A 27,446-nucleotide genomic window follows, 5' to 3' on the forward strand; every position below is an offset into this window, starting at 1 on the left:
AATGAACTTAAACTGTACATAGTTAAGAAGTCTTGGAGCAATTCATAGAGATTGTGACCTGTGGAGAATTGGCCATCCAGATAGGCCTCTATCACATGCCACTGACCTTATCACCACCACCACTGTTTTCCTTTTATGCTGAGGATCCGGATGCTCAGTGTCATCTTTGAGGATGCCAGGTCACATTGGCAAAGACCACAGGAACTGATACAGAAAACCAGATACTACCCTCCCCTCCACTCCCCTCCCTCCCTCCCTCCCTCTCTCCGTTCCTCCCTCCCTCCCTTCCTCCCTTCCTTCCTTTCCTCTCTTTCTCTCCCTGTTTCCTTTTTCTTGCTGATTTTACGCAAAAGGCTAGCATTCCTATCACTCTTTTTTCACGTTTAATCCTTATTTTAATGAAGTTTTCAAGCAAAAAAAAAAAAAAAAAAGAAAAGAAAGAAAGAAAACCAGATACCAGATCATCTTTTACAATGAAAACTGTAACCGTCCATCAGACAGAACTGCCCAGGGTCAGGCAGGGACATTCTGTGTGAAGAGGAAGATGCGTAGGCAGAAGATCACTTCATCATGACCAGGACATCAGAAGAAGGGGTCGCCGAGTTTATTCATTATTCAATAAGTATGCACCACCTGTCTGGTAGTGAGTTGGCATAAAGCATAAGCTCAGTAAGAATATAAGAATGAGTGAGTGAATGAATAAATGAATGGATTGGAGATTACTGTGTGCCACACACCACTTAGACAGTAGAATATTTCAGCCAGGTAGAAAGGATGGCTCATGTTGACCTGGCAAATCATCTACTTCCTGGGGCAGATTTTGGCATCATTATCTCCAACATCTCTATTTCCGTTTCATGTTAAGGGCTGGTCAGTTTCTATTCTTTGGAATTCTTTTCATATGTCAGTAAATCAAATCTTATCTTTAGAGACAGTCTATCTTGTGAAACTAAATTCATTTGGGTCTACCCTGACCCTGTTTGTGCAACCCCCGACCCATACATATAATCAGTTTTGTCTGTAGTTATAATTTGTGCATAATTTGAAAAAGAGAAGCCAAAAAGGTTCTCTCCAGATGCTTTCAGCTGGGAACAAACTTTTATGTGAAAATAATAAAAACGTGGAAGTGAAGGTTTATGTGGAAATATTTACAGAGCCTCAAACACTGCACAACAGTTAAAACTTTGCTGTAGTGACTTCATTCTGTTTGCTGTCAATCTGCTTTTCATCTACATTTCTTCCACATACTTCTGGTATATTTTTAATAAATATTTTTCAAAAAGACAAATATGGTTTATATTTTCCCAGCTCAAAATTCCCTTCAGGCCTCTGAAGCAATAAATAATAGTGCTTTGAATGCTGCACTTACTTTTCCTGGGCAAGCCATTCTTGTGGTGGAGGGTTCACAGAGCGTCAGTGTAACTTCTGCACGCTCTGTAAAGAAGCTTTTGTCTCTTGCATTCTGTCCTCCAGATGGAGATGAGCACTTGAAATTATTTCTCAGTAGAATTGAAAGAACTTTTTTTTTAATCAAAAGCTCAGCCTTCAGTAAACAACTTTTGTTTTTATTCCTCCAAGCACCAGTGAGGCTTGCACTTCAAGTGCAAATTCTGTGTGAGCTAACACTGTGCTTCCTGGCAAAGTTGTTCCTGCATTGTCAGCGGGTTGTAGGTTATGTTTTGGATTCACTTGTTACGTCCTATTTGAGACTAATTTTAAAGTATTACCTAGTGAAGTGGAGTATTCTCTGGTTTCCAAATTTAAATAGGGAAGCTTTGAGAAAATGTGATTTATATAAAGCAAACAGTGACCCCCTCATGAAAGTCACTGTCATAAGTATTCCAGCTCACCAAGAACCTGCCTGCATTTTACCAACCATCTGTGGTTTTCCAAGAGAGAATGACAACTGTAATTAACAGCTTATCCAGAAACTTCCTTTTAAACAATAGTTTCTCTTCACTAGATTAATTTCAAAAGATAGTGGCCAATTAGCCAAAAGATCACTTTCATAGACATTTCTCATACCTGTGCTATAAGTAAACTTGCTCATTAGCAATGGAAACATTTAAAGAAAGAGTTAAAATTAAAAGATGGAGTCAAAAATAGAGCATGTTAGGTAACATCCACCTATGTTGTTATAGATGCTGTAAGGAAAATGTGGCCCTCTAATAATAGAACCTAAGTTAATACAGAATAATTTGAAAATAAATAATGTCCTTAAGCAGGCACCCAGATATAGGGTGTCTTAAAACAAATGCTTTTTAAACCTTCAAGAGGAATTTAGAGGTGATCCTCATTTGAAGTAGAAAATTTATAGAATCTTTTAGAGCTGTTAGAAACTTTAAGAAGCTCACAGTCCAGTTTCCTTGTTTTGTAATTGAAACAGTTGACACTTAAAGCAGAACTGTATTTAAGAGATGTTCATCCACATAAGTTCGAGTGAGTCATATATGCAAAAGTATTTGCAAACTGCATGGACTGCTAACGTTCATATTTTAATAGAGAGTGTTCAAAGTTCAACCTAGGAGAGCCTTATATGTTCAGACAGACCTGTTCCCCTATGGGTCTTTTATTCAGCAGGAGGAAAAAATGTGAGGTTACATCTTTCTACCAGGTTCAGCCCTTTAAAAGAAAAGAGCTGAAACTAATACCCATGTACTTTCCAAAGTACTGGCTTCTCCGGGCCTCCAGCACCACGAGCCCCTGCAAAGCAAAGCTACTCCTTTATAGCCTGGTTCATTCAAAATTGAACAAAGGTTTCTGTGTACCTGCCACTTGCCAGGATCAGCATAGGATCAGGAATATAGCAGTGACCTCAGAATTACACAATGTGGAGGTATGAATAAATGATACTCAACTCTTACTGATTTGTGATTTTAATGCACCTACAGATTTGGGGACTCCTTTTTAATTTTTAATTTTTTAGATTTTTTTCAAGAGACGTGGTCTCACTTTGTCACCTAGGCAGGAATATAGTGTCATGATCATAGCTCACTGCAGCCTCCAACTCCTGGGCTCATGGGATCCTCCTGCCTCAGCCTCCTGAGTAGCTAGTACTACAGGCATAAGCAAACATGCCTGGCTAATTTTTATTTCATTGTTTGTAGAGACAGGGTCTTGCTATGTTGCTCAGGCTGGTTTCAAACTCTTGGCCTCAAGCAGTCACCTCGGTCTCCCAGATTGCTAGGATTATGGGCATGAGGCATTCTGCCTGGCCTGGGAACTTCTTTAAGCTGTTTCTCTCCTCCACTCCTACCCCATTTTGTAGATGAAAAAATAAGACCCAGTGCAGACCTAAAACCACTTTTCCAGAATCTGGGCACCAGGTTTCTTTTTCACTCATGGGCATAGTTTAGGACAAGTTTTTCAAGGCAGCAAACAGTTTAGAAAGTTTCTGACTATAACCAGTAACTTTTGTTTCTTGCCTTCTCACTCAAAAGGAAGCTGCGGGAAACTTCCAGATGCAACACCCTTCACTGCCATGGAAAATTTGAGACTGCCTGCACTGAGCTATGTCTAGGGAGCCAATTTATCTCTATTTCATTCATTTATTAGATTTATTCTCTTTTTTCTTAAATAAAAGAGGATTCCACTTGTGTACTGAGAAGAGTTTAATTAAGGAAGATAGAGTCTAATGAAAGCTTTTATTTCTCTGGCAGTAGCCCCTAAAGCAAATGAATACAGGCTTTTCCCTTCACTTTACTTCTCCCTGACAGAAGGCAGCCATATCCTCTGGGTCACCAAACCCCTCCGTTCTGAAGGCTGCCATTCGCTTTTTTCTCTCCTTGATTGCCTTCTCTTTTTTCCCCACTTTACAGCACACACAAGTACCCAAGCTCAGTTTCTGAGCGTTCTCTTTGGAGACCAACACTGATGAATGCTCTGTACCTCCGCCAGTAGGATGCCCCTGTGCTGTGGACACCTGTCATGTTCCTTCCTTCCGAGGCCACAGCACCTTCTCCTGCGCCTCTTTTCATCTCCCCATGCACACTGCCATTTAGTCTGTCTCAGGGATCAGGGACTGAAGGTCCCTCTGGAAGCAGTGTCTCTATCTCTGCATTGTAGAGCATATCGTTGCCACACACCACCTACTCTCATTTTATTTTCTACATTAGAGATCCTCTTTGGGTTCCTAAACTGTATCCTGTCACTCAAATCTGATGTGTCTGCCTTTCTCAACCTGTTTTCCATATTAAGAATAACAGAAACCTTTGCATTCCCTTTCACAGTGGTACCACTGCAACCTGAAAAAGTTTACATAACTGCTAGAGAGGTCCCATTCTGGAAGAGGACTGAATATAGTCAAAAAGAGCAAAATTCAAATAATGGTTTCTTTAGGTAGATGGAGTTTCCAGAAATGCTTTGGAACATTTCAATTCCAAAAGCATGTCATGCTAGGCTACAAACCACCCCATTATTGGTTTTACCCATAGATATTTCTTTGCTTTATGCAACGTAGTCACAATCAGATCTCTTCAACTTGGCCCGAAAATTTCTTCCATATACAACCATGTTTTATGTCAGTAATTAGGCCAGGACTCTCCACTCCCCACTAAAGGACAATAGGCCAAATGGTTAATGAAAGCACAGACTCTAGAGTTGCACAGCCTAGGATCAGATACTAGCTCTCCAAGCAGCCTCTCAATAAATATTAGCTACAGTTATTATCATTATCATTCTGTATGTTCCAAAAGACACATCTCTCAGTAGCAGAGAGGCAGTTCAGGTTTTAACCGTCATATAGTGTATACTTCTATAGTTTTCATAAAAGCTGATACATCCTACACCTGTTAATGCTTCCTTCCAGAAGGATGTATCAAATGGAGCTACTCAAGTGTGCACCAACATCCTGTACTCCCTCCAGAGTACAAAGTGTGCCATCATGGTTCACTGTTAAACTGAAGTCAAACAAAGGTTGGAAAGACAACAGCTGTATCATAAGCTGGAAAAGTGTATTTCCCTTCTGTTTTTGAAGTCTTGCAGAAATTGAGCAGAAGCAGCTCTGATAGCAGTGTCAGCTCCTCATCTTGGTGTTCTGAAGGCTTCTCTGGTGCACACTTAAAGTCAGATGACATGTGAGTGAAACAGCTTAATTCCAAAACTCAGACAAGTTTCTTCGTAGCAGGCTTCATTGAAAGCAGTTCCCGAGATAAGAATTATACAGGAATGTTTTAGCAAAGAGCTTTGGAAGACTCAGAAGCCTCTGGAGATCAAAATAGGATTGAGACATGAACTTCAGAGAAACAGAAGGCAGCGGGGAATAAGAGGGAGACCAAGGGAGAGGTGTGCGCTCTTGGCCTGCTCCTGCAGCCTGTGTGTGTTGGGTGGGGCTGGCTATGCAGCTTCCATCTTCTGTTTGGCTAGAGGTTGACCAGCTGCCTAAAAATGCCAGTCATGCTTTATATCAAGGAGGTGGCAGACAGAGTGGGCTGAACTGAAGGGAATTTCTCCAGACCACTTGTGAAAGCAACTTCATATAGAGAAATGCATGTGCAGCTGAGTACTAATGTCAGTTTAGGAAAAAGACCACAGAGTTCTGTGGGAATTATTGTTCTTTTTAGGATAATACTACCATATGGTAGTTATATGCTTTAAAAAAAAGGATTAACCCAGTGAAATATTTACATGCCGGCAATAAAGCACAAACATTACACTAGTGAGCGGTCATGACTAGGGAGCAGTCACGCTCTTGGCTTCAGGTACTTGCAGGTGGCTCCCCACCCTGACCCATACCCAAAATCTCACTCACTGCTCACACGGGGAAAGCAAAATGGACATTAAGAATTTTCACCAATAATTTATTAACGAGTTTCCAAAACAAATTTTCTAGCAGCATGATCAGTCCAGTCTCATTCTGCTTCTATTTTACAAATAGGGTGTATTCTTTAAGTTTTCTTAATTTTTAGGATAATCCGTGTCACTTTGAAGTTTGTGTGCCAGTGTTTTTATAGATAAGAGTTTGTTGTTGTTGTTTTACAAAACCATGATTGTGATTTAAATCATCATATGGTATATGTGGTATGAAAGCAACCATGGGTGTTTTTTAAATGACTGATTTTTAAATTTTAATTTAAAATTATGCTAGCACATATATCCAAATGGTTAGAAATATTTATTTTCTATTTAATGATTTCTGTTGTTTCTTTTAAACGGTGATTTTCTTGGGATACTCTTAGCAGCTCAGGAAAATGAGCAAATCATGTCCTTTGCACCTACCCATCTCATGTATGTATGTACATCAGAAATTATCTCTTTTAAGGTTTTAAGGATGATCTTGTGGATTTTTATTTTAAAATGCTTCATTCAAGTTAACTTTAAAATGTTTTTAAGAAAAAAGAAAACCTCTTTAAAATATGACAAAATGAGGTCTCAAAGCCAGTGATTTCATTCATTTTCTTACTTAAAGATCTTGGAATTCTGGATAGAGTAAAGGAAGAAAATGCTCAGAACACTTGAGTCATTTTGTTTTCAACTTACTTTTCTCAAAAAAATACTTCTTTATCTATTTTTGCTATAACTGGAGACAACAGTAGTGTGGAAATGCATGAACTTTATCCTAGTAAAAATAAATTCAGGAAAACCAAAATAAAAACCATGAAGGTGTGCAAAAACTTAGAAGAAAGGAATTATAATAATAACAAATCAAGGTGTGATAAACTCATGTTAGAACTAAGTTCTAGACAACAATAATTTGGAAAATGGGAAGGTAACGGTGATATTAAAACATAGTAAGTTCCTTGTGTTTCTTAGGAAGAAAATAATTATTGATTGAATTTATCTTTATTAAGACATATTAAATATCTAATATGTAATTATCCTTTTTGTGTTTTTAAACATTTTGTAATCATTTTAATCAAATAAATGATTAAAAGAAAAGATTATTAACCAGAAAAGAGAAGATGGTTGAAGGGTTATAGCATATTATAGACAGAGGTTTCCTAGACTGTTTTAGTGTTTATTTACAACCTGTCTATTAATGTTTGGTTTATGCCTATTTTCTCTTAATTAAATTGGACATAACCTTTTGGTGTCCAATCAGGATTTCATATGTTCTAGAAATACACCCAGAAGCAAACATTCCATGAAACTAATTATGTAGAGAAAGCCACAAATTGTCACACAGTTTATATTGTCACAGTTTATATTTTCTTATTTCAATCTGAAGGGAGAATTTTGGGGAATGGGATGAGTGAAATGTAAGTATCAATATGTGGGTTATGTGTTGAGGAATAGGCTAACCATGGATACAGAAGAAAGTGTATGCCTGATTTTACGTATAAGAAGAGCACACACCTGCAAGTCAATGTAGAAGAAATTGGGCAAATGGCAAGTACCTGCCAACCAGAGAGGGCCAGGTAAAGGGAAATGACTTGTCACAGGAAAACCTACTCCACTTGAGAAGAAGAGATGTGTCATTGTGTGGCACCACTGGAATTTATTAACTGAAAACACTATTTAACATTTATTATTTAAGTCATCACTTTCAACACTACTTATACAAAGGTATATTTTACTATAGCTTTTCTCTTCTTTTACTGTCACCAAATTAAAATTCCAGTGGACCAGTGAACATTTCTAACCCTGTAATTCTAGACATAAAGAATGTTTCATGTGAGAGTTACCCTTAGAAAATGCTGTTTCAACAGGCCAGTTATATTTTTGATTTTAGGTTAACTAAAGTATTCCCCAGTTTTCCCCATCATAGAACAATTCTTAGTGTGTTTCCTTGTAATTCATTAGCTGATTTCTATTGTTTCTTTTAAATGGTAATTTCTTGGGATACTCTTAGCAGTTCAGGAAAATGAGCAAATCACATCCCTTGCCCCCACCCATCTCAGCTTTGCTTTTCCTTTTCTGTAGCTGAAACAAAAAATTATTGATAAAAATTCCATGATTTTAACATAAGTAGCCTCAGGGGAGAACAAATGCAGCTATCAAATAAGTGATATTAAGGATTATTAATGCTGAAGCCAAGTATTTTCTGTGTCACTGTTACCACTTCTGTGACACATGAGGCGGATTCAGTCTGTAAAGCATGGTGGCATATTTTACCATTTACATCTCACTACTGTAAAAATGAAAAGCTACTCAATGTAAAATTATAGTCTTAAGTGTTATGGAAACATCGTATTGAAAAATCACATAAAGCTTTATAATAAAAACTTAGAAAACCACTGAAGGGACACCTAGTTCTGTAAACGTTGAGTAACTGACTTCATAACCCCTATTATAGATTATTGCCAACGACAACAGGAGCAATCATGGATCAAAAATTTAGGACCACTTTTATTCATGTAGCAGGATCTTTAAAATAAATGCCTGACTCTCAGGCTCATCGTCTTCCACCTTCAAGTCCTACCTTCAGCCATCTTCATTGCTGATGGAGGGAACTGGCTGCCAGTGCCTGGCGGGGCAGCCCAGGTTTCCTACAGCTGCTTTGCCTTAAGGTCCCTCCCCTTCCCTTTGCACATCTGCCATTTGGTGTGTACCCCTACCACACACTCCCTCCTTCAGGTCCCAGGACCACACTAGAGACAAACATTCCAGTGACGTGCTCGAACAGGGGCCCGGTGTCGGGCAGTTCAGTTCATTCTGCAGTCAGAAAAGTGTTGCTCAGCTGACCTGGATTGGAATCCCGGCTTTGCCACATACTGACTGTGAAGCTCTGTTATATGTAAATTTTTGATGCTGCAAAGAAAAAATCAGTACTGGGACAAAGGATCTCTCAGCAAAGCAATTCTTTTTTACTTCCTGCAGAAGGGGTACCCTCGTTAGCAATCTTGCCGTGAGAGTACAACAAACAAAGGAAAGTGGAAAGCTGACATATTTCTCTCTTATGCATTTGGGGTTGTTCTTACTACTGTGTCTGATCTCGATTGGCTGGAGCTTGACCTCACAATCTAAACTAAAACCTGATTGACTAACAACTTAAAACTTTCTAAACAGGTAAAAGCAATGAAGAACAAAAAGGGAGTCCAAATAAGGAAGGGGCATAGGCTGCGAGCTGGGATATGCCTGTGAGTACGTCCAGCACAGATAATCTTAAGTACAAGGACATAGAATGTACTGCGTGCCTGTAAGCATGTCTAACAGCTACATAGGATAGGGCTTAACAAAGAGCTACTAGCAAAAAGCAAGAAGGCTTTGGAAAAAAGGCAGGGGGATCATGAGGTCAAGAGATTGAGACCATCCTGGCCAACATGGTGAAACCCCATCTCTACTAAAATACAAAAATTAGCTGGGCATGGTGCATGCCTATAGTCCCAGCTACCTGGGAGGCTGAGGCAGGAGAAATACTTGAACCCGGGAGCGGAAGTTGCAGTGAGCCGAGATTGCGCCACTGCACTCCAGCTTGGCGACAGAGCAAGATTCTGTCTCAAAAAAAAAAAAAACGAAACTATTATTTCTAACACTTAACGATTTTTCTTAAACAGGAAAGGAAACTTTGAAGAGGAACTTTTCTACTTCCCACAAGCTCTAACAAAGGCACTTCGTCTGCTAAGCCTGTTTCTTGTGCTGGAGTAGGGCTCCTGCCTCACACCACTGTGGTGGGGAATAATGAGAGCCTGCATATAAAGAGCAGCATCCAGCACCTGCCTGCAGGGGCTGTCTAGTTGTACCTATTTATTTGTCCACAACACCCTTGTCCTGGGTTCCCTTCATTCCAGCCGAGAAGCTTTGGCTTCTTTTATTGCTGACAGAACCTTAGGGATGGCAAGAGTCCCCCATGATTTTAACACTGTCTTCCTAGTACAGTCAAGTCTTCCCTGGTCGGAATCAAGAGGTCAGCCTATCCACTGGTCCCCTGGTTCCTGAGGAACCAGGAGCCTCATGCCACACTGGGGAGCCTTGGAGCCCACGCTGGTCATGCCAGTCACAGAAGGCCAGCTTTGTGCCTGCCCCCTGCCCTGCGAGAGCTCTGACCTTCCTGTCCCAGGCTCTCGCTGTGCTGAGTCGTCACCTGCAGCCACATTGCTGCTGTCCTTTGGATTCCTGACCCATCACCACTTGGACATTTCTGCTGCAGATCTCTACCAGCCATTTGCATGCCCAGGGATCTGTTCTTGCCACGATAATTGTAAAATTATAAAATGTTTAAATTTTCCCTCTCCTTAATAATACAGGCCATGATCTTTTTGTTCACTTTTCTTTACTGTTCACATTCAACATATTCTGTTTCTTAGGAGTTGTTTTGTTCAATGGAAAGAGTAGACCCTTCTGCTCTGGACACTGGCATCTGTCCGGAATATGCAAGAGAGCTCAGTGGGAGCCTTTGGACTTGGCTATGGATAGCTGGGCTCAGTTTACCATTTCTCTCAGCCCACTGCTCCCAGCTCTCCTAGTCCCACTTCCTTCATCCTTGCCTGTTGACACCTGGTCACACCTAAGGCTGAGCCCACACCTGATGAAACCTCCTTGCAGTACAGGTGCCCCCTACTCCCCAGAGTCTGTTAAGACAACCAGACACTTCTTCCTCTGCTTCCTTCCTCTGACTCGCTCAAGCTTTGATTCTAAAACTGGAAATTTCCCTAGTTGTGTTTTTTAGTATCTGTCATCATTGTCTTCCGTTCCTAAAATCTGAACTTGCAAATCTTATCAAAATTTTACATTTCCTACAAGATGGCTTCGTGGGAGTCCCCTTCCCCTCCCAGGTGGCAACAAGTGGCTCCTGCCATCCCCACTCTCCCTCCCCTCTCCCCGCTTCAGAGTCACACCCCATCCTTTGAGACCCATGGCAGGTGCCTGACTTCAACAGCGCTAGTCCTGCTGCTGCCTCGCCAATCAGACCTAAGCTCTTCCTGACTTTGACTGCACAGGCATCCTCATCCATCACTTACTGACCCTGGCCTTCAGACTTCTTCTTGTGTATTCCCAAAAGAAGTTTGAAGAAATTATGCACCCGCTCTAAACATTTTAGCTTGATACCTAAAATTTTAATCATGTTTATGTAACTGTATTTATTAGTAAGAGACAATATGATGTAATTTGAATAAGTATTTTATGATATGTGACATTTTTAAACTGCCTTACAGATTCAAGCATATCAAACATGAAAGAAAACTCATGAAACTTTCACTTACGGGTTTCATTCAAGAAAATTTGGCTCTCCTCAAAAGCATTCTGATTCTATTTAAAAGAATAAATATGGCCAGACGTGGCAGCTGATGCCTGTAATCCCAGCACTTTGGGAGGCTGAGACGGGTGAGTCATTTGAGGTTAGGAGTTGGAGATCAGCCTGGCCAACATGGTGAAACCTTGTCTCTACTAAAAATACAAAAGTTAGCCGGGCATGGTGGTGCATGCCTGTAGTCCCAGCTACTCATGAGGCTGAGGCAGGAGAATCACTTGAACCTGGAAGCCAGAGGTTGCAATGACCCATGATTGTGCCACTGCACTCCAGCCTGGGTGACAGAGAGAGACTCTGTCTCATAAAAAGAAATTTTAAAAAGTAATAAATATTACCAACCTCAACTGCTTCAGTGGTTCTAAGTTCAGAACATCTTAACATTAGCCAAAATACTAAGTTTTCCTCCTAACAGAATTGTTTCAGACAGGGAAGTGAGTTTCTGGAGCCAGTGTTCCAGCCCAAACCTGTTTTTACACCTGGGCAGTGCCCCATGGTCATATTTGACATAGGTGGTTTTTTTCAAGTATATGAAAGACTGTTGTGAGGCTGGGTACTGTGGCTCATGCCTGTAATCGCAGCACTTTGAGAAGACAAGAAAGGCAGATTGCTTGAATCTAGGAGTTCAAAACCAGCCTGGGCAACATAGTGAGACCCCCATCTCTACCAAAAATACAAAAATTAGCTGGGCGTATGCCTGTGGTCCAAGCTACTCAGGAGGCTGAGATGGGAGGATCGCTTCAACCTAGGAGGTCAGGGCTACAGTGAGCCGTGATCACACCTTGCACTCCAGCCTGGACAACAGAGCTAGACTCTGTCTCAAAAAATAAAATAAATAAAATAAAATAAAGAACCAACAAAAGAAAAACTTTTGCATATGGAAGCTGGAGGCTCCTGCCTAGGGAATAAGTTTTGGCAGAGTCCTTATAGATACTAAGTATCTGGAAATTAATACTTTAAGAACTACTCATGTACGCCTTGGATCATCTTTGTATCTCCAAGGGTATGCATAGCTCAGTTTGAAGAGTTTTTTAAATTTTTTTGAGACAGGTTCCCACTGTGTTGCACAGGCTGGTCTCAAACTCCTGGGCTCAAGCAATCCTCCCATCTCAGCCTCTGAGTAGCTGGGATTACATCACTTTGAGGTTTAAATGTCTTAGGATGATTGCCTTACTGCACTTTACATGTGAGTGTAGGCTGTTCTTGCCTTATCTCTGCCTTAGAAAATTTCAAGCTTCTGGGTGGTAGAGACCATGCGTATATTACTCACCGTTCCACCCCTACCATTCCTCACAGAATGCCTGGCATTTAACACTAGGCTGCATGCTTAACTGCTGCATGCAGGGGTGGCCACTCACACCCACTGGGGCCAGGACAGTGGTATCAGTGAGCAAAGCTAGCTAGGCATGAGGCCACATTTCAGTAAAAAACATTACCCATTAACAAGCGATGAAAAGCATAAATGAAAGACATTCAAAGATGGCCTTTATTGCATAAGATGAGTTCTATAGTTCATGGAAAGTGAGAGATATTAAAAATTATTATTTCAACAATGTGTGATATTCAAGTGATGGGTGCCCTAAAAGCCCACACTTCACCATGATGTTTAGAGTTAGTTGTGGTGCCAGTGTGTTTTCCATGAACAACAACTAACTTTAAACATCATGAAGAAACAGGGAGCCTCGACTTGGGTCTTGGAAAAGTGGCCAGAGGAAGTGACTTTCGGACTGCTAAGCTGAAACCAGCAAGGAGATAAGCAGGCTTTAACTGACACATCAGCAGAGGGAGTTCTTGTGGGAGGATGCTGGGGAGGAGTATGAGGGAGATAGGTGGTCAGGGAGGGGTAGGCGTCCTGACACAGTTCAGGCACAGACTGGGTTTACAGCCTTCACAGATGAGCCCTGGAGGAGGGGTAAGGAATGGACTTGGGGGAGGCCCCATGTGGGTTTGGGGAGTTGTATCCACCCACTTGGTAAATAGGTGAGTTGTCATGGTGGCTGGGGCTTGGAGAGGGGACAGAAATGGAGGGGAGAAAAACAGGTTGTGCTGTGCTCTTGAAGTAATCCTGTGGGGTGAGCGGAGATGCTTGGGGGCTGGCTGTGCTCATAAGTTGAATTTGATTCTGTATCAGTGGGAGGCCTTTGGAGGTGTTAAAGGAGGGAAGAGACCTGAGATCAAAACAGCTTTAAAGAGGTGGTTTCAGTGTGGTTAACATGGTTAACATGGATTCTCTCCTGTTTTCTTCTTGCTGGGATTGTGAGGACTGTGTGGTACACACCTGCCTGTTAGAACCCTTCTGAGTTGCTTTTGACATTCAAATGAGGCAGCATGATGTAATGGAGTCAGACTCCTGGTTCAAAACTCGGCTCCATAGCTGACTAGCTGTGTGACCTTGGGCAGCTTGCTTGACTTCCCTGTGCCTCAGTCTCTGTCAGTAAAATAGGGGTGAGCAATAGAACCTATTTCGTAGGATGGTGTTTTCTAAATTTAATGCAATAGTACATGTAAACTACTTCAGGCAGGACCTGGGAAATAGTAAGTGTTTAAGGGACATTAGGTATTATTCTATTTATGATGGAATGCCAATTTGTATTTATATTATCTTTCTTTACTTCAAAAAACTCAAAAATGCCACTGTAAGCTTAAGAGACCTTGACTCCTCAGCAGCTCTAGTTAACATGGAAAATATAGTTTATGGAAATTTAAATGTGAAAAGAAGGGGTACAAGTCATCAATGTTTGAAATCATTTTTATAGGTTTAGGGGTACAAATGCAGTTGTGTTACATGGATATATTGCTTAGTGGTGAAGTGTGGGCTCTTACTTGAAGGGCACCCATCACTTGAATATTATACATTGTTGAAACAATAATTTTTAATATCTCTCACTTTCCATGAACTAGAGAACTCATCTTATGCAATAAAGCCCATCTTTGAATGTCTTTTATTTATGCTTTTCATCACTTGCTAATGGTTAACGTTTTTTATTGGAAAAAACATTTCTGCCTTTATTTTTGTTCCTTCGGGGCTTAGTGGAGACAAGAATGGCCCCCTGCACCTTTCCTTCTCAGCAGAGGTCTCTGTGTGCCTGCCAGCTGGAGGAGATGGAATGGATTACTGGCCGGATATTATTGAGATTTCTAGATGTTACCTCTCGAGTGCTGTAGTCCCATGGGGGAACAACTGCTGGGAATAACTGTCTTGCCTATTGTGCAAACATCTGTCAATGCACGGCCACAGCAGTCACAGTGGCTCCCACCCAGCCAGAAACTGCGGAAATCAAATGCCCGATCTTGTAGTCGCACCTGTTCACACCTTGAGAGAGGGAGGCTTTTCAGAGCTCCTTGCCTGCTGTTTGGGCTTCCTTATCTTGGGAATATATTTTTTTGTCCACTCTGTGAGCAATCCACAGTGATCTTGGGAGTCAGAGGTCAAAGGCAAAGGGATACTGACCTCCCATGCTGTTCCCCTGTCTTTCAGTCCTTCAAGAGCATGGGCGCTAAGAGGAGCCTCCTTGTGTACCAGGATCACATCCTTGGATTTGTGATGTCAGCTCATGATGGTCGTGGTCACTCAGACCCCGCCAGGAGCTGCCAAATCTAAATGGAGTAGCTGTTGGTGACAGAAAGGTCTACCCTTCCCCTGGCCTGGAGGGCACTTTTTGATTTTGCCAGGAGACAGCTAGCTGAGTAATATTTTATTGAAATCTCAGGAAATAATTTGAAATATGTGGAAAAGAAAAACAGGATTGATACATTCTTCATTAAAAACCTTATTTGGATGCCTTCCTTCTTCCATTTTCTACACACACACACACACACACACACACACACAGGATTTGAATGAACATTTGGAAGAATATCTTGAATCATCAGTCCTGAATCACCAGTGCCCACACCTGAGCAATTTTACTGTTGAGCCACCACAGTGGCCAGGTCAGGGAGGGAGCCACATGTGTGGCAGAAGGAATGGCCACCAAGTGTTGTCCGCACAGCGCCCGGCACCTGCAGGAGAGCAGAGACAGGGGAGAGCAAGGCCAGCTGCACTACAGGGAGATGTCTCTGTCTGCACTTTTTTTTTCTTTCTGGGATCTCTTTAGAATAATCTTTCTATTCAGTTTCCTTTTTAGATTTTAATACCAAATTCTTTTTGTTCTTCTGGATCCATGTGTCTAATTGTAGCATTGAAAAGAACTTCACCTAGTTTATTTTTGTATCCTAATCTTTTTTAGTGTAGGTCAATGGATAAGAAAATCACAAAAAGTAAGTGTATATTATCAGCCACATGAGCTACTAGTGCTTATAAACACCCTTTATTTTAAAGACAATGTGAATTTAGTTATGCAAACATTTAAAAACCCAGGCCATCTTAACTGATGCCCAGCCCCAGAGGTGAGGTGACATGTTCATGTTCGCAGATGACATATTATGAATGGAGTTCCTTCTAAATCAGAGCAAACAGGATTCCATGGTTCACAGAGTTAGTAGGCAAGGTTAGACTAGTCAGGAGATTCAAAACAAACAAATCTTTGGCATTTCACAATTATAACTCCATAGGAGAGCACCTGATGGTTAGATTGGAAGGTGGAGCTGATGTCCTTGAGGCTATAGATAGGAGAGATCTGAAAACACACCCAGACCAACCTCCACCCCAACCCAGTTCAGTCAGAGTCTCTTGTGTTAGGACATGAGAGTTTTTTAAATCTCCACAGTAATGTTAATAAACAGCTAGAGTTGAGAACCAGTCCCTCCCATAGAGAACAGTCATTGGGAAGCTAGGATTGCACTGTGGTTACCTAGGGTGATGGATTGAGCTAAGCTGGAAGCAGAGCCTTGGACAGGGAAACTGAGAGGAGTTATCTGTATAGTGCTTGGGAACAGCACTATACAGATCACTCCAAAGCCATGCATTGAGGAGAGAGTGATAATCATGCTCCTTCTGAAGAAATCCTTGCAGAATGTGTCACCTTTCCATGAATAGAAGTGGAGGAAAAACTGTTTTCAAGTTTCTCCAGATAATCTTAGAAATATAAGTTGAGAAAGGGAATCATACAAACATTACGTCTTAATATTAATTAGTACCTAGTATGTGTTTAATATAACACTGTCATAATAATATGGTTTACACACATGCATACAGACTTACCATCCATTCATTGATTCGCTGGGCTCCTGCTGCATGCCAGGCAGCATTTCCTAGGGCACTAAGAAAATAGCAGCAAACGAAGAAGGCTGAGTTCCCCTCCAAGGGGGTCTTACACTGAGCAATCCCAGGATGTCGGCTAGCGGGAAGGGGGAGTGAGGAATATGTTGGAGGCAGACACTCTAACCTAGAGTGTCTGTGAGAAACCCCTGTTGCACCCTGAGAAGGGAGGTGGCTTTTCTCTTCCTGCAGGCACAAGCTACCATGATGCTGGGACCTCTGATTTATCCATTAGAGCCACTATCATTAGAACTATTTCTGGAAGTTTCTGAGTAGGTGGCACAGGCCTGTGTACCTAGTGAAGGCCCCCCTTTGAGTCAGGGGTCACATTGGGCTGTTTGCGCAAAGATGGACTCAATGCTTTCTTTCCCTCGTGAATAAGTAACAAGCCGTTAAGTACACAATGAACGTACCTCTCTGCAAGCCAGAACTGTAGTGATTGATGGAATCCGATGTTTACTTGTCCCCTCTGTAACCTTAGATTAAAGTCACTGAAATATTCAGCCTCTACATCAGGAGAATGGCACGCACATGCCAAGGGACGTGGCCAAAATGGCTGGAGGAGCTTTGTGGGAGGTGGCGTGCATGGTCCGTTCCCCAAAGGGATTAGATGCAGAGACATCAGGAAACCAAGTCAACTTTTATGGGGAGGGTAACAGTGTAGTCAGAAGCAGCAAGGGAGAAATGATAGGAATTTGTGTTGTGGAGGGAAGGGAAGGAGACCTGGACAGGGAGGAAGGAAAAGAAAAATTACACAAGAACAGATTGCTTATTGGTCAAGAGGGATGGGGAGTGACGGAAGAGCCCCTTGGGTGTGTCACTGTTGTTCAGTGTCCAGGCCACAGCAAAAGGACAGCCATTAATAAACATCTTTAAATGCACGTTGTTTTCCTTCTGTGGTTTTGCTGTTTATAAAATGCCTGGGTGTACGTTAATTCCAAGAATCCTCAAAATAACCTTGAGAGGTGTTACTGTGATCAGTATATAAAGAAAAAAGACACTGAAACTCATAGAGGCTAAGTAACTTGCCCCAAATCACACAGTCAGTTAAAAAGTAGAAGCAAATCTCAAATTCAAATATTTGAGCTCCAGCTCTGACAATCTGAAATGTCAAGATACTGTAGTACAATTGGTTTCTGGTCCTGGATGTGCCTGAACATTTGTGTGATTTCACATATAGCGTGTGACTCTCCAGGCCTTTGAAGTTGCATTTCTCTCATTTCCTTGCCTCTCTACATTTCTTATAAAGATTTCTGCTGTTACATTTATATCCTCAAGTATGCATGGGCATAAAGTCAAGTTTGGGGTTTTTTAAAATCTGGATTAAAAGAAATTTTAAATTCCAGCTTACTGTACCTGATTCTATCTGTAGCACTGGCCTTTTGCAATATATATTTTCCCTCTTTTTTTCCACACCATAAGAAAGAGCTTTTTAATGCTCAGATCCCAAGAGCTAAGGAGGTAGATGGCTGTTCGCGTTCTGCCAGGAATCTTTATGTTCAGTGAGAGAAAGTGCCACTGCTTAAAACTCTTAACTTCTCTCCCTTACTATAGAAAGTCAGGTGGAAAAAAATGAATTAATTTGACAGATAGCACAGAATAAGAAAAATATTAGAAACAAGAAGAGGCCGTTTTTCCTATAGAGGCTCATTTCATTCTATATACCACTTCCCTGGGATATTTGCCAATTGTTAGCAGAAAGAGTAATGTTACCTACTTTTTAAAATTTCACTCTTGAGAACTATGGAGATAAATAGCTAAATGATGGAGAAATAACCTTCTTTTACAGTAGTAGTTTAAGAGGGGTAAAAAGCGCTCAAATGCAGGTATTTGATGACATGAGAAAATTCAGCCACGAATGAAAAGTTTGATATTTCTATAGGTGCAGTTTTAGAAAGAGTTTCTTTTTGCATTGACACTAGAGGCCTGTGTCCAACTAAAAAGTGAGGGAACTGCATGTGGGTATTAATAGATTTATTTGCAAACCCCGGAAATTTTCCAGTTGAAACTTAAAACAACAACAAAAAGTCCCTGTTGTGTTTTGCTGCAGGGCCAATGCAGGAGACCATCTATGACTTCTGGAGGATGGTGTGGCACGAAAACACTGCAAGCATCATCATGGTGACCAATCTTGTGGAAGTGGGAAGGGTGAGTGGACCATCTGCTGCAAATGGCCATTTTGTTCCTCGCATAGTTGGTAACAGAAAGTAAGGCATGAGGCAGGCTTTTGAAGTATTATGTGTACTCCCAAAAACATTAACTACTGCAGCTCCTCCTATTGCTTGCTGCACTTGCTTAAAAATTATCAGTAAACATAGCCTGAATTGCTTTCATTTGTTGCGATAGCAACAGACAGGGAAGGCACTCAAGATTTAAAAGCAGTTGTTATCAGGCTATATTGAGTGCACAAAAATACCTCTAAGCATGAATGCTGTTTGTTGAGTGTCAGAACTCAATGGGTGCTGCATTAGATACAACTATATTCCAAAACTCAAGAAAATTGGCTCTGAAAACAGTGTGTGCAGCTCCGGATTCAATCCTTAGATTAGAATTCCAGCATCTTCTCTTAATTGGCCTTTCCTGGGTCTCAGTTTCCAAACCCGTAGAATAGAAAGCATAATCTTTCCGAAGGTCTTGTGCTACCTTCTCAGTAGTAACTGTTTATGAGCACTACTTTTATTTAACCAGGAAACTGTTACATAGTTGTAATCTCAGTAGTGGTATGCTATAGGATCATTTCCAAAGTGAAATTTTAAAATGAGCAAACACACAGAGTACAATTGCCTTATTTACAGTAGGTTGAATTCCATGGTTGTGCTAACTGGAGAGAAATTGGCATCATGAGATTTGCCCTCAGTAAAAGCAGCCTAGAGGTTATCCTAGAATTGAAATAATGGGACAGGAGCCATAAAAGGGTTATCTCTTAAGATTCTCAGCAAACTGACACAAGAACAGAAAATCAAACACCACATGTTCTCACTCGTGAGTGGGTGTTGAACAATGAGAACGCATGGACACAGGAAGGGAACATCACACACCGGGGCCTGTTGCGGTGTGGTGGGGCTAGGGGAGGGATAGCAGGGAGTGGGAGGACTGGGGAGGGATAACATTAGGAGAAATACCTAACATAGATGATGGGGATGGATGCAGCAAACTAACATAGCATGTATATACATATGTAAAAATCCTGCACAATCTGCACATGTACCCCAGAACTTAAAGTATGATAAAAGAAAATTCTCAGGTTTCAGGAGGCACAAACCAGGAAGAAGAAACACATTACAATTCTCTCATAATGAGAATAGTCAGTAAGTAGGAAATACATACAATTCTAACAAAAATGGCACATTAACCTGAAATTCTTCCTACAAACATCTAGAAATTCTAGATAAAAATATAAATGAGTGTTTTAATTTGTTTATATGTATATCACATGAGTATGTAAATAAAATTTTTTAAATGTTTAGATTAGCCTTTAATAAAGACAGCAGCACTATAGTCCAGAAATAAAGTGAGGACTAAAGATCCTAGAGATCATAGCGCTTGCATGCACCCGTAGGCAGCTGGGCGGGAGGATCTATGTGAGTCTTGGGGGAGGGTGGGTAGCAACAGTCTTTGTGATCTTGGATCTTGGGTTTGAAAGCCCACTGAGGGCAGGAAATAATGTGAACATGTACAGTGCTATGGATTTGGATGTCGACTGCCACACAAAACCAAAACCCACAAAGAGTAGACCCTCAGAGAAAGGGCAAACTGGGGAAGTGAGGGTAGAGGGAGGGATGAGGGAGAAGAGAGAGGAGCACCCACCAGCCCAGGGAATTGACAAGGAAGTTACTCCATCTTCACTTAGGTAGGATCTGTGGGGGTAAGCACTTCCAGCAACTCCAGGGTCAGAGTAAACACTTAATAAAATTAGAAAATACTTAGAACTGTGAATCAGAAAGTATCATTATAGTATTAAAGTTGTCAGATGCAAATAAAATGGTACCTTAGAAAAGGAAATACAAGTTTTTAAATGTTGTTATTAGAAAAGAAGAACGGCCAACTAAGCATCTAATTCAAGAAGACAGATGAGCAGAACAAAACCAGAGAAAGAAAACAGGAAATAATAAACATGAATAGAAATTTATTAACTAAAACCCATAGAAGCAATAATAAAGGTCAACAAAATAAAAAGCTGGTTTTGTGAAAAGGTTAATAAAATAGACCCTTGGCAAGAGATCAGAACTCAAAGGACAAAAACCACATATAGCCAATAGCAGGAATAGGATAGAGATTTTTTACTGCAATACAATAATATGAATAACAATATATTTTATGAGTTAGGTAATTTTCTAGAAAAATATGACTGTCCAAAACTGGCTCAAAAAGAAACAAATTCTGACTAGATAATAATTATTTTAAAATTGAATTCTGGTTAAAAATTGACCCATGAAAATGTACCAGACCCAAATGTATTTACAGGTACTAAATATTCAAGCAACAGATGATTCAAATGTTGTAAATTGTATAAATACATACAAATATATAAATTATATAAATCTTGTAAAAACCAAGAGAAGAGAAAAGAGAGCTTGCTTCCCCATTTCATCCTAAGAGACTAGTATAATCTCAATATCAAAACCAGACAAGACTATAGGAAAAGGTAAAATTATAGGGGCCACACATAGATAGGAAGAGATGCATAGACTAATAGGTCAAAAAGGCCAGATGTAAGACATCAAAAGCACAATATATTAAGGAATAGGATAGGAAAATGTATGATAGTAGGATTTATGTAGAATTGTAAGACAAAAGATATAATAAGTGACCAGATAAGTGGGGAGGTACTATGGGGCTACTATGTAAAATTTAAAAACTTTCAGAGCAATATTTTATATACTAAAAGTATAAAACCCATTTCTTTCTTTCAATGATGTCTCTGCTGGGAGCCAGCATGGGAGCACAGGTGAGCTGGCATGGAGCCTGCTGTGGCAGGGAGGGCCACCTTCCCGAACTAGTACAGGATGCTGGGCCTCTCTTCCCATGGACCTCTATCTGGAAAGAGGGAACTAGCAGTACTGTGTGTTCACCGGCTTGGGCTGCCATAACCAAATACCACAAGCCAGGAAGCTTACACAACAGACATTTACTCTCTTCCTGTTCTGGAGGCTGCAAAGTCTCAATCCGAGTCTGGCAGGATTCTGTATCTGGTGTGGGCCCTCTTCCTGGCTTTCATGTGGCCACCTTCTCCCTGCGACCTCACATGTCAGAAAGAGTGCAAGCTCCGTGGTGTCTCTTACAAGGACACGAATCCTATTGGGTGAGGGCCCCACCTTAACGACCTCATTTAATCATCATGATTTCCTTGGAGGCCCATCTCCAAAAACAGTCACACTTGGGGGTTAGGGCTTCACCATATGAGTTTTGGGGGTACACAAATATTCAGTCCATAACAGCCTGCTTAATGCGTAAAGATCTGATGAGTTTCCACATGTCCGGAGCTTAGAGAAGTTCTTGCCCATTCCGAGGACTCAATAATACAGCCACCAAAAAACCTAAGGCCAAAGAAAAAGACACTTTTTTTCCGCACACCAAATCTACCTACTTTTACTATGAAAACATGAATGACTATTGAAAAAAAAAAAGCCAACTCCACCAGAAAGCAAGCTGCTTGAAGGGAAGAGACGGCCTTGCTCAGTGGCCTCTCCCTCCAGGCACAGGGCCCTGAGCAAATGCCCAGCAAAGTGAATAAAGAGAATACCTCGCCATAGTGTCAAGGAGCACACCAGAGCCACCTCACGCATTCGCTTTCATGTGCTTGTGTTTCTTCCCTGAAAGGTATGCTCCAATCTCACTCCTTCATTCACTTCACACATCCTTGCTGACCACCCACATGTGATGGGGAGAAAGAGGTGCCTAGAGCCCACTCTTGGGTGCCTTCACTTCACAATCCCTGCACTCCCAGAAAGCTGTGCACCGACACACACATTAAATATTTGCGCTGGAGCTCGCTTACAAGACAGTCCTAAGTAAATTATTTTGAAAAGTAGATAATTGTTAAATAACTGTTACTGGATTTTTAAAAATAAAGTCACATGTATTTTTTGCTTAATTGAAATTCCAAAGCACGTCACTGTGTCTGGACTTAGTGGCTTAAGAGGTTAAGCTGATTTCGTATGATACATATACCCTTTTACTTTAAAGAAAGATGAGGACAGCATAATCTTTGGTTGAAAAGTCAAAAGAAGATTGTGCTGTAAAATTACTACAGCAAAAAGTAATAATAACGCACCAAAGCCCACTGTGTCTGTGACATGGCACATTTTGCAGGTTTCATTCAGAGCCAGGTTTCATTCAGAGCAACCTGCGTTTAGAAAAGGAATAAAAATGCCATGCAGTGGTGGTTGCTGTTCCTTCCATCAGGCACTTGGACCCCTCACGTTGAGGGTAGTCACTGTTGATTTTTATGACTGCAACTATTCCTTCTGACAAATAACCGTGGAAATTATGTTTCCAACAAGGTGTGGCCAGAGTGGGTGGTGGTAACTAGGTTTCTGGTTTACCCATAAATCTGTCTGTAGATTTAAAGTAACTCAACCATTTAAGGTCTGGTAAGCTTATTAAAAAAGGAAATCCTTTCAAATCCTTAACAGGTTTGTGGGGACATGGGTAGGCTCTGAAGAGGCCTCACCACGTTGCCATCAGCCCCTTGGATGAGCCTGACTTCAGTTAGTAATGAAATTATGGCCTGTCCTTGAAATGTCTGGCATGATTTTGGGGTTTCGACAAGAGGTCATATTCCCTCATGGGAAAAGCACTCTCCTTGTTCCAGGCTGTTTCCCATTGTTAATCCTGCACATTTGTTTACAGATAGCTCCTCCATTTTCCTTGCTTAAAAACAACAACAAACCACCCAAGAAATCAAAATGACATGGTTTTTAAGGGCAATAGCTACCTACTTAACGTGTACTGCACATAGTGCGTCCTTCATGAATTAAGCATGAGTTAGGCGGATGTGTGTTTGTTTACACAGACTTGCTGCTGATTCATTAAGGCAGAGCTGGGGACCTGCTTCCCCCCCATTTTGCCCTGAAGCGCTCTGCATTAGGCGGCCCTAATTGCTGGTGCTTGAGCCGCAGGGAGACCTTCCCTGTCGCAGCACCTGGTGCAAAAGACACAGATGCTGCACTTCCCTCCAGCGGGGTCCCCAGTACATCTGCCAGGACCTGTCATTATCTACGACTTCCTTGTCACCACCGTGCTTCCCCTTTTAGCCCGTGTGTTCTGGGAAGGGACCCTTGTCATTTTTCCTGGCACCTGACGCTAGCTGCACACCTGGCATTGAAATGGTGCTGGAACGTGTTGTGATTATTTTCCTCTTTAATGAACCCACCTGAGGGATATTTAGTTTTTCTAATCCAGTCGCCTGTTTCCCAGGCATTCCCATTTATACCGTTTGTGTGGAGATTCAAAAACTCTGTTGTGGTGTTGAGCTACTCCATCTGCCAGAAGTCTTATAAACAAACCTGCAGGACTCCCAAAGGAGACTTTTGCACTGGTAATTTAAGCTAATGATTTCTAAACATATTTAGTCAGTTTTATGAAGACCTCATTAGAATGTGATTGTTTATTAAAAATCCAAATGAAGTCTCACAGTCATTTAGGAAAATTATTGTTGAGTCACTGTAAATAGTTCTGATAACAGATGATAAAATGTTTTGGGACTGAGAGAAGTGGGGACCGGAGCTGTGGACCTCTATCACAGTAGGGGATGGGAAGAAACCACCTACATGGATTCTTGCATATTATCTACCCAAGGAGCCTGCCCTAAAATTCCTTTCACAATACTTCTCACCGAAAGAGTCATGAAAGGAAAAGTTTACGATGAACATTAGACTTCAGAACTAACAACTTTCTAATTCACATACAAGGAAGGTATATTAAGATTCCAAGTGCCCCTCTCACATCCAGGAAAAAACATCTTTTCTGCAACAGCAACCAGACCCAGGATCAATGAGGAAGCAAGAAAGAGTCAAGGTTGCCCTTTTATAAAAAGCGTGAAAATACTGGTTAATTACAAGAATAAAAATATTAGTAATCATTTTTACTACAAAATCTCTTGAGTTATTCCCAGACATCAAACTCATAAGAAAGGGAAGAGGGAAATTGTTTTTATAGACATAGCTGACAGTTTTCCGTCTTGAGTGCTCACTGTTACTTTCATAGATCCTTTTTCATAAACTGGTATTTAAGATTGATATTTTGTGACCTGTGTAATTACAGTCTTAGCCTTTGAATAATTGATGCTCATTCAACAAACACTCCTCATCTTGATCTTCTGTCATCCTTTCACCTGTCGTTGGGATGAAGCTGACATAAGCCTTACCTCCCTCCTGCGTGTTGCACCTGGGCATTTGACTGCTCATTGGCCATCTCTACCTCTGTGTCCCACAACTGGCACAAACCAAGCACCTCAGAAACTCAGCTTGTCCATTCATCTTCAGACTCCTGGTCCCCACTACCTCTTCTTATCATGCAGGCTTGAAAACAAACTTCATTTTGTACTCAGCCCAATCCAGTGCCAAGCCATAAAAACACCATGTGAACAGCACACCTGCCTCCTGTTTCCATGGTGCCTGCACTGCAGCTTGGGAATTCACAGTCTTTCATATCAGCCCCAGCAGCAGCGTCCACACTGGTCACCCCAGCATCCACGCTGGTCACCTTGTGCTGTTGTGGTCTCAGAGACCAAAATGGATGTCCATCATTAACTAAGACAGAAAGGTTAAGGAAACAGAGTTACCTACAGGTCGAAGGTTCAGGGCCTGACATGGCAAATCCTCTAAATTCCTATGGCCAAACTCCCTACCAGTAGGAGCTATAGCTCTGAGTCACAACCCAGACCACTGCAACTCTGATTGGACAGAGGACCAGCCTTGCAAGCACTATTACCTGGTGAGCAGCTGCAGACCTCAAGCCCGTTTCAGCAGCTCATAGAGGCTGCACAGAACACCCAAACTGTATACTTCCCATAAATTCCCAACACCTCTGCCCAAACTTAACCAAGAATGGATATCTCTTTCCAGCCTACCCCTACACACCCCCAAATAAAAGCAGGTGTAAGGAGAAGCAATGTGATTAATCTTGGACATGCTGAGTTTAAGAAGCTGAATGAGCAATAATGTCGTGCTTTCCAGAAAGCTCAAGAGAGATGAGAGCTGAAGACACAGAAATAAACTATGAAATGTTAGAGTCTCCCTTTATTCACAAGCATCTACTGTGTGTTAGGCTTTGGGCTGCACTGGGGATATCAAGATGAAAAGGCATGGCAAAAACTACTCAACAAAAAAGCAAACAAAAAAAAAAGTATAATGCGGCCCGGCACGGTGGCTCACACCTGTAATCCTAGCACTTTGGGAGGCCAAGGTGGGTGGATCGCCTGAGGTCAGAAGTTCAAGGCCAGCCTGGCCAACATGGTGAAATCCCATCTCTACTAAAAATACAAAAAAGTAGCTGGGCATGGTGGCAGGGAGCTATAATCCTAGCTACTCGAGAGGCTGAGGCAGGAGAATCACTTGAACCTGGGAGGCGGAGGTTGCAGTGAGCCAAGATCTCACCCATTGCACTCCAGCCTGGGCAACAAAAGTGAAACTGTCGCCAGGAAAAAAAAGTATAATGCAAAGTGATAACCACTGTAACAGAACAGCATTCTTGGGAGAAAGTGGAGAGAGAAAAGAGGACTCACAACAGAACAATGGAGAATATCTGTATCTAGAGGGCAGTCGGGAAGAACAGCTGGATGGAGTCTGCAGAAGAAATAGGGTGAGAACAAAGAGACCAGGGTCATGAGAAGGAAGAGAAGACGGCATTTCAACAGGAAGGGGACAGCGACCAGGTCACAAGCTACAGAAAGGCCAGGTAAACAGGAATCCGAGAGAAAGGTAGAGAGAAAGAATGTATATGGAGCCAGACATCCAGCTGAATGTTTCACAAGCCCTATTGCTCTTATCACAGCTATCCTCTGAGTACATTTAAAGGTTCCTATTTTCAAATTAAGTAACTAAGGCTAAGTGTGGTTAAATAATTTGGCCAAGGGCATAGAGCTAGAATGGAAACTTCTGTCTGTCCAGTTCCAAAGCCCATGCTCTCGTCCCCATTTCACAGTGTCCCCCATCAGCACTGGAGAGGTCTTTGGTATGTACCAAGTTCCCATGGGGTGATAGAACCAGGAAACCAGCAGCAGTGGAACAGCAGCTAAGTGTGCAGCAAAAACCAACTGTAGCTTGTTCTTGGAGCAGCAAGTCACAGGAGAGATGGAGCAGCGCCTAGAAGAGAACAGGGTCTAGACAGTGATTATAATGATTGGAAGTGTGTGTGTGTTTAGTGGTAGAGTAGACTGAAGAGTCACTGGGCATCTGAAAAGATGTCATTGCAATCTCACACTAAATGTACAAGTGAAGAAAGGGGAAAAGTGGCAGAGGAAAATTACAGACAAGATAGAAGGCGATGACTTCAGTTCACAAGCATATGCTGCATTCATACCACTCAATGTGGAGTCACAGAAAGCTGGGGCTGCTAAGACAAATTAAGCATGTCCCTGTACACAGGGAGGGGGTGTCAAGCAAAGGGATGAAATTCTGTGATCAAGGTTTCACAGCATGCTGTGGAAGTTCATGAAAAAGGCATCTTATCCAGCTGTGGAGTTGAGGTTGGAGGGGTTTGTCAATAAATGCTTCTCAGAGCAAGTGGTGCCTGGTGCTGAGTACAGGAGGTTGGAGAGCAAACGGAAATTGGCAAATGAGGGAGGGAGGGAAGGTGTTCCAGGCAGAGGCAACCACAGGATCCTGGAGGGAAGCTGCAACGATTCAGTATGAACCAGGGGAGATGGGGGTGGGTGTTATGGGGAGAACTGAGGCCTTGTCATGGACATACCGTATCAGGAACTGGGCTTCAGCTCATGAACAACAGAAAGTCCCAGAGGATTTGGATGCAGAAGTGACAAGGGGAAAGGGCCACACTGGAGATGCTGCAGAGACAGAGTGGGTCATCCAAAGGCAGAACAATCACCATCATACTAAACAAGGAAAAGGTTACTGGCAACCTTTTGCCTCAGTGGTTTCAGAGCAATGGCCTATCAGA

The 27,446-nt window shown here is 41.7% G+C and overlaps 1 protein-coding gene across 8 annotated transcripts in view; it reads left to right on the forward strand.

The window, feature by feature from the left end:
* Positions 1-27,446, forward strand: part of PTPRM (protein tyrosine phosphatase receptor type M) — an 849,557-nt gene that overhangs the window by 772,048 nt on the left and 50,063 nt on the right. For all 8 annotated transcript variants that reach the window (XM_012446821.3, XM_012446813.3, XM_064379418.1 and 5 more), the window contains one exon: positions 18,376-18,473. In XM_012446821.3, coding sequence (XP_012302244.1) covers positions 18,376-18,473 — 98 coding nt within the window. The remainder of the gene's footprint in view (positions 1-18,375; positions 18,474-27,446) is intronic.

The sequence above is a fragment of the Aotus nancymaae genome, unplaced genomic scaffold, assembly GCF_030222135.1.
Source record: "Aotus nancymaae isolate 86718 unplaced genomic scaffold, 86718_ANA_hifiasm-v0.15.2.pri h1tg000020l, whole genome shotgun sequence".
NCBI classification, from domain to species: domain Eukaryota; kingdom Metazoa; phylum Chordata; class Mammalia; order Primates; family Aotidae; genus Aotus; species Aotus nancymaae.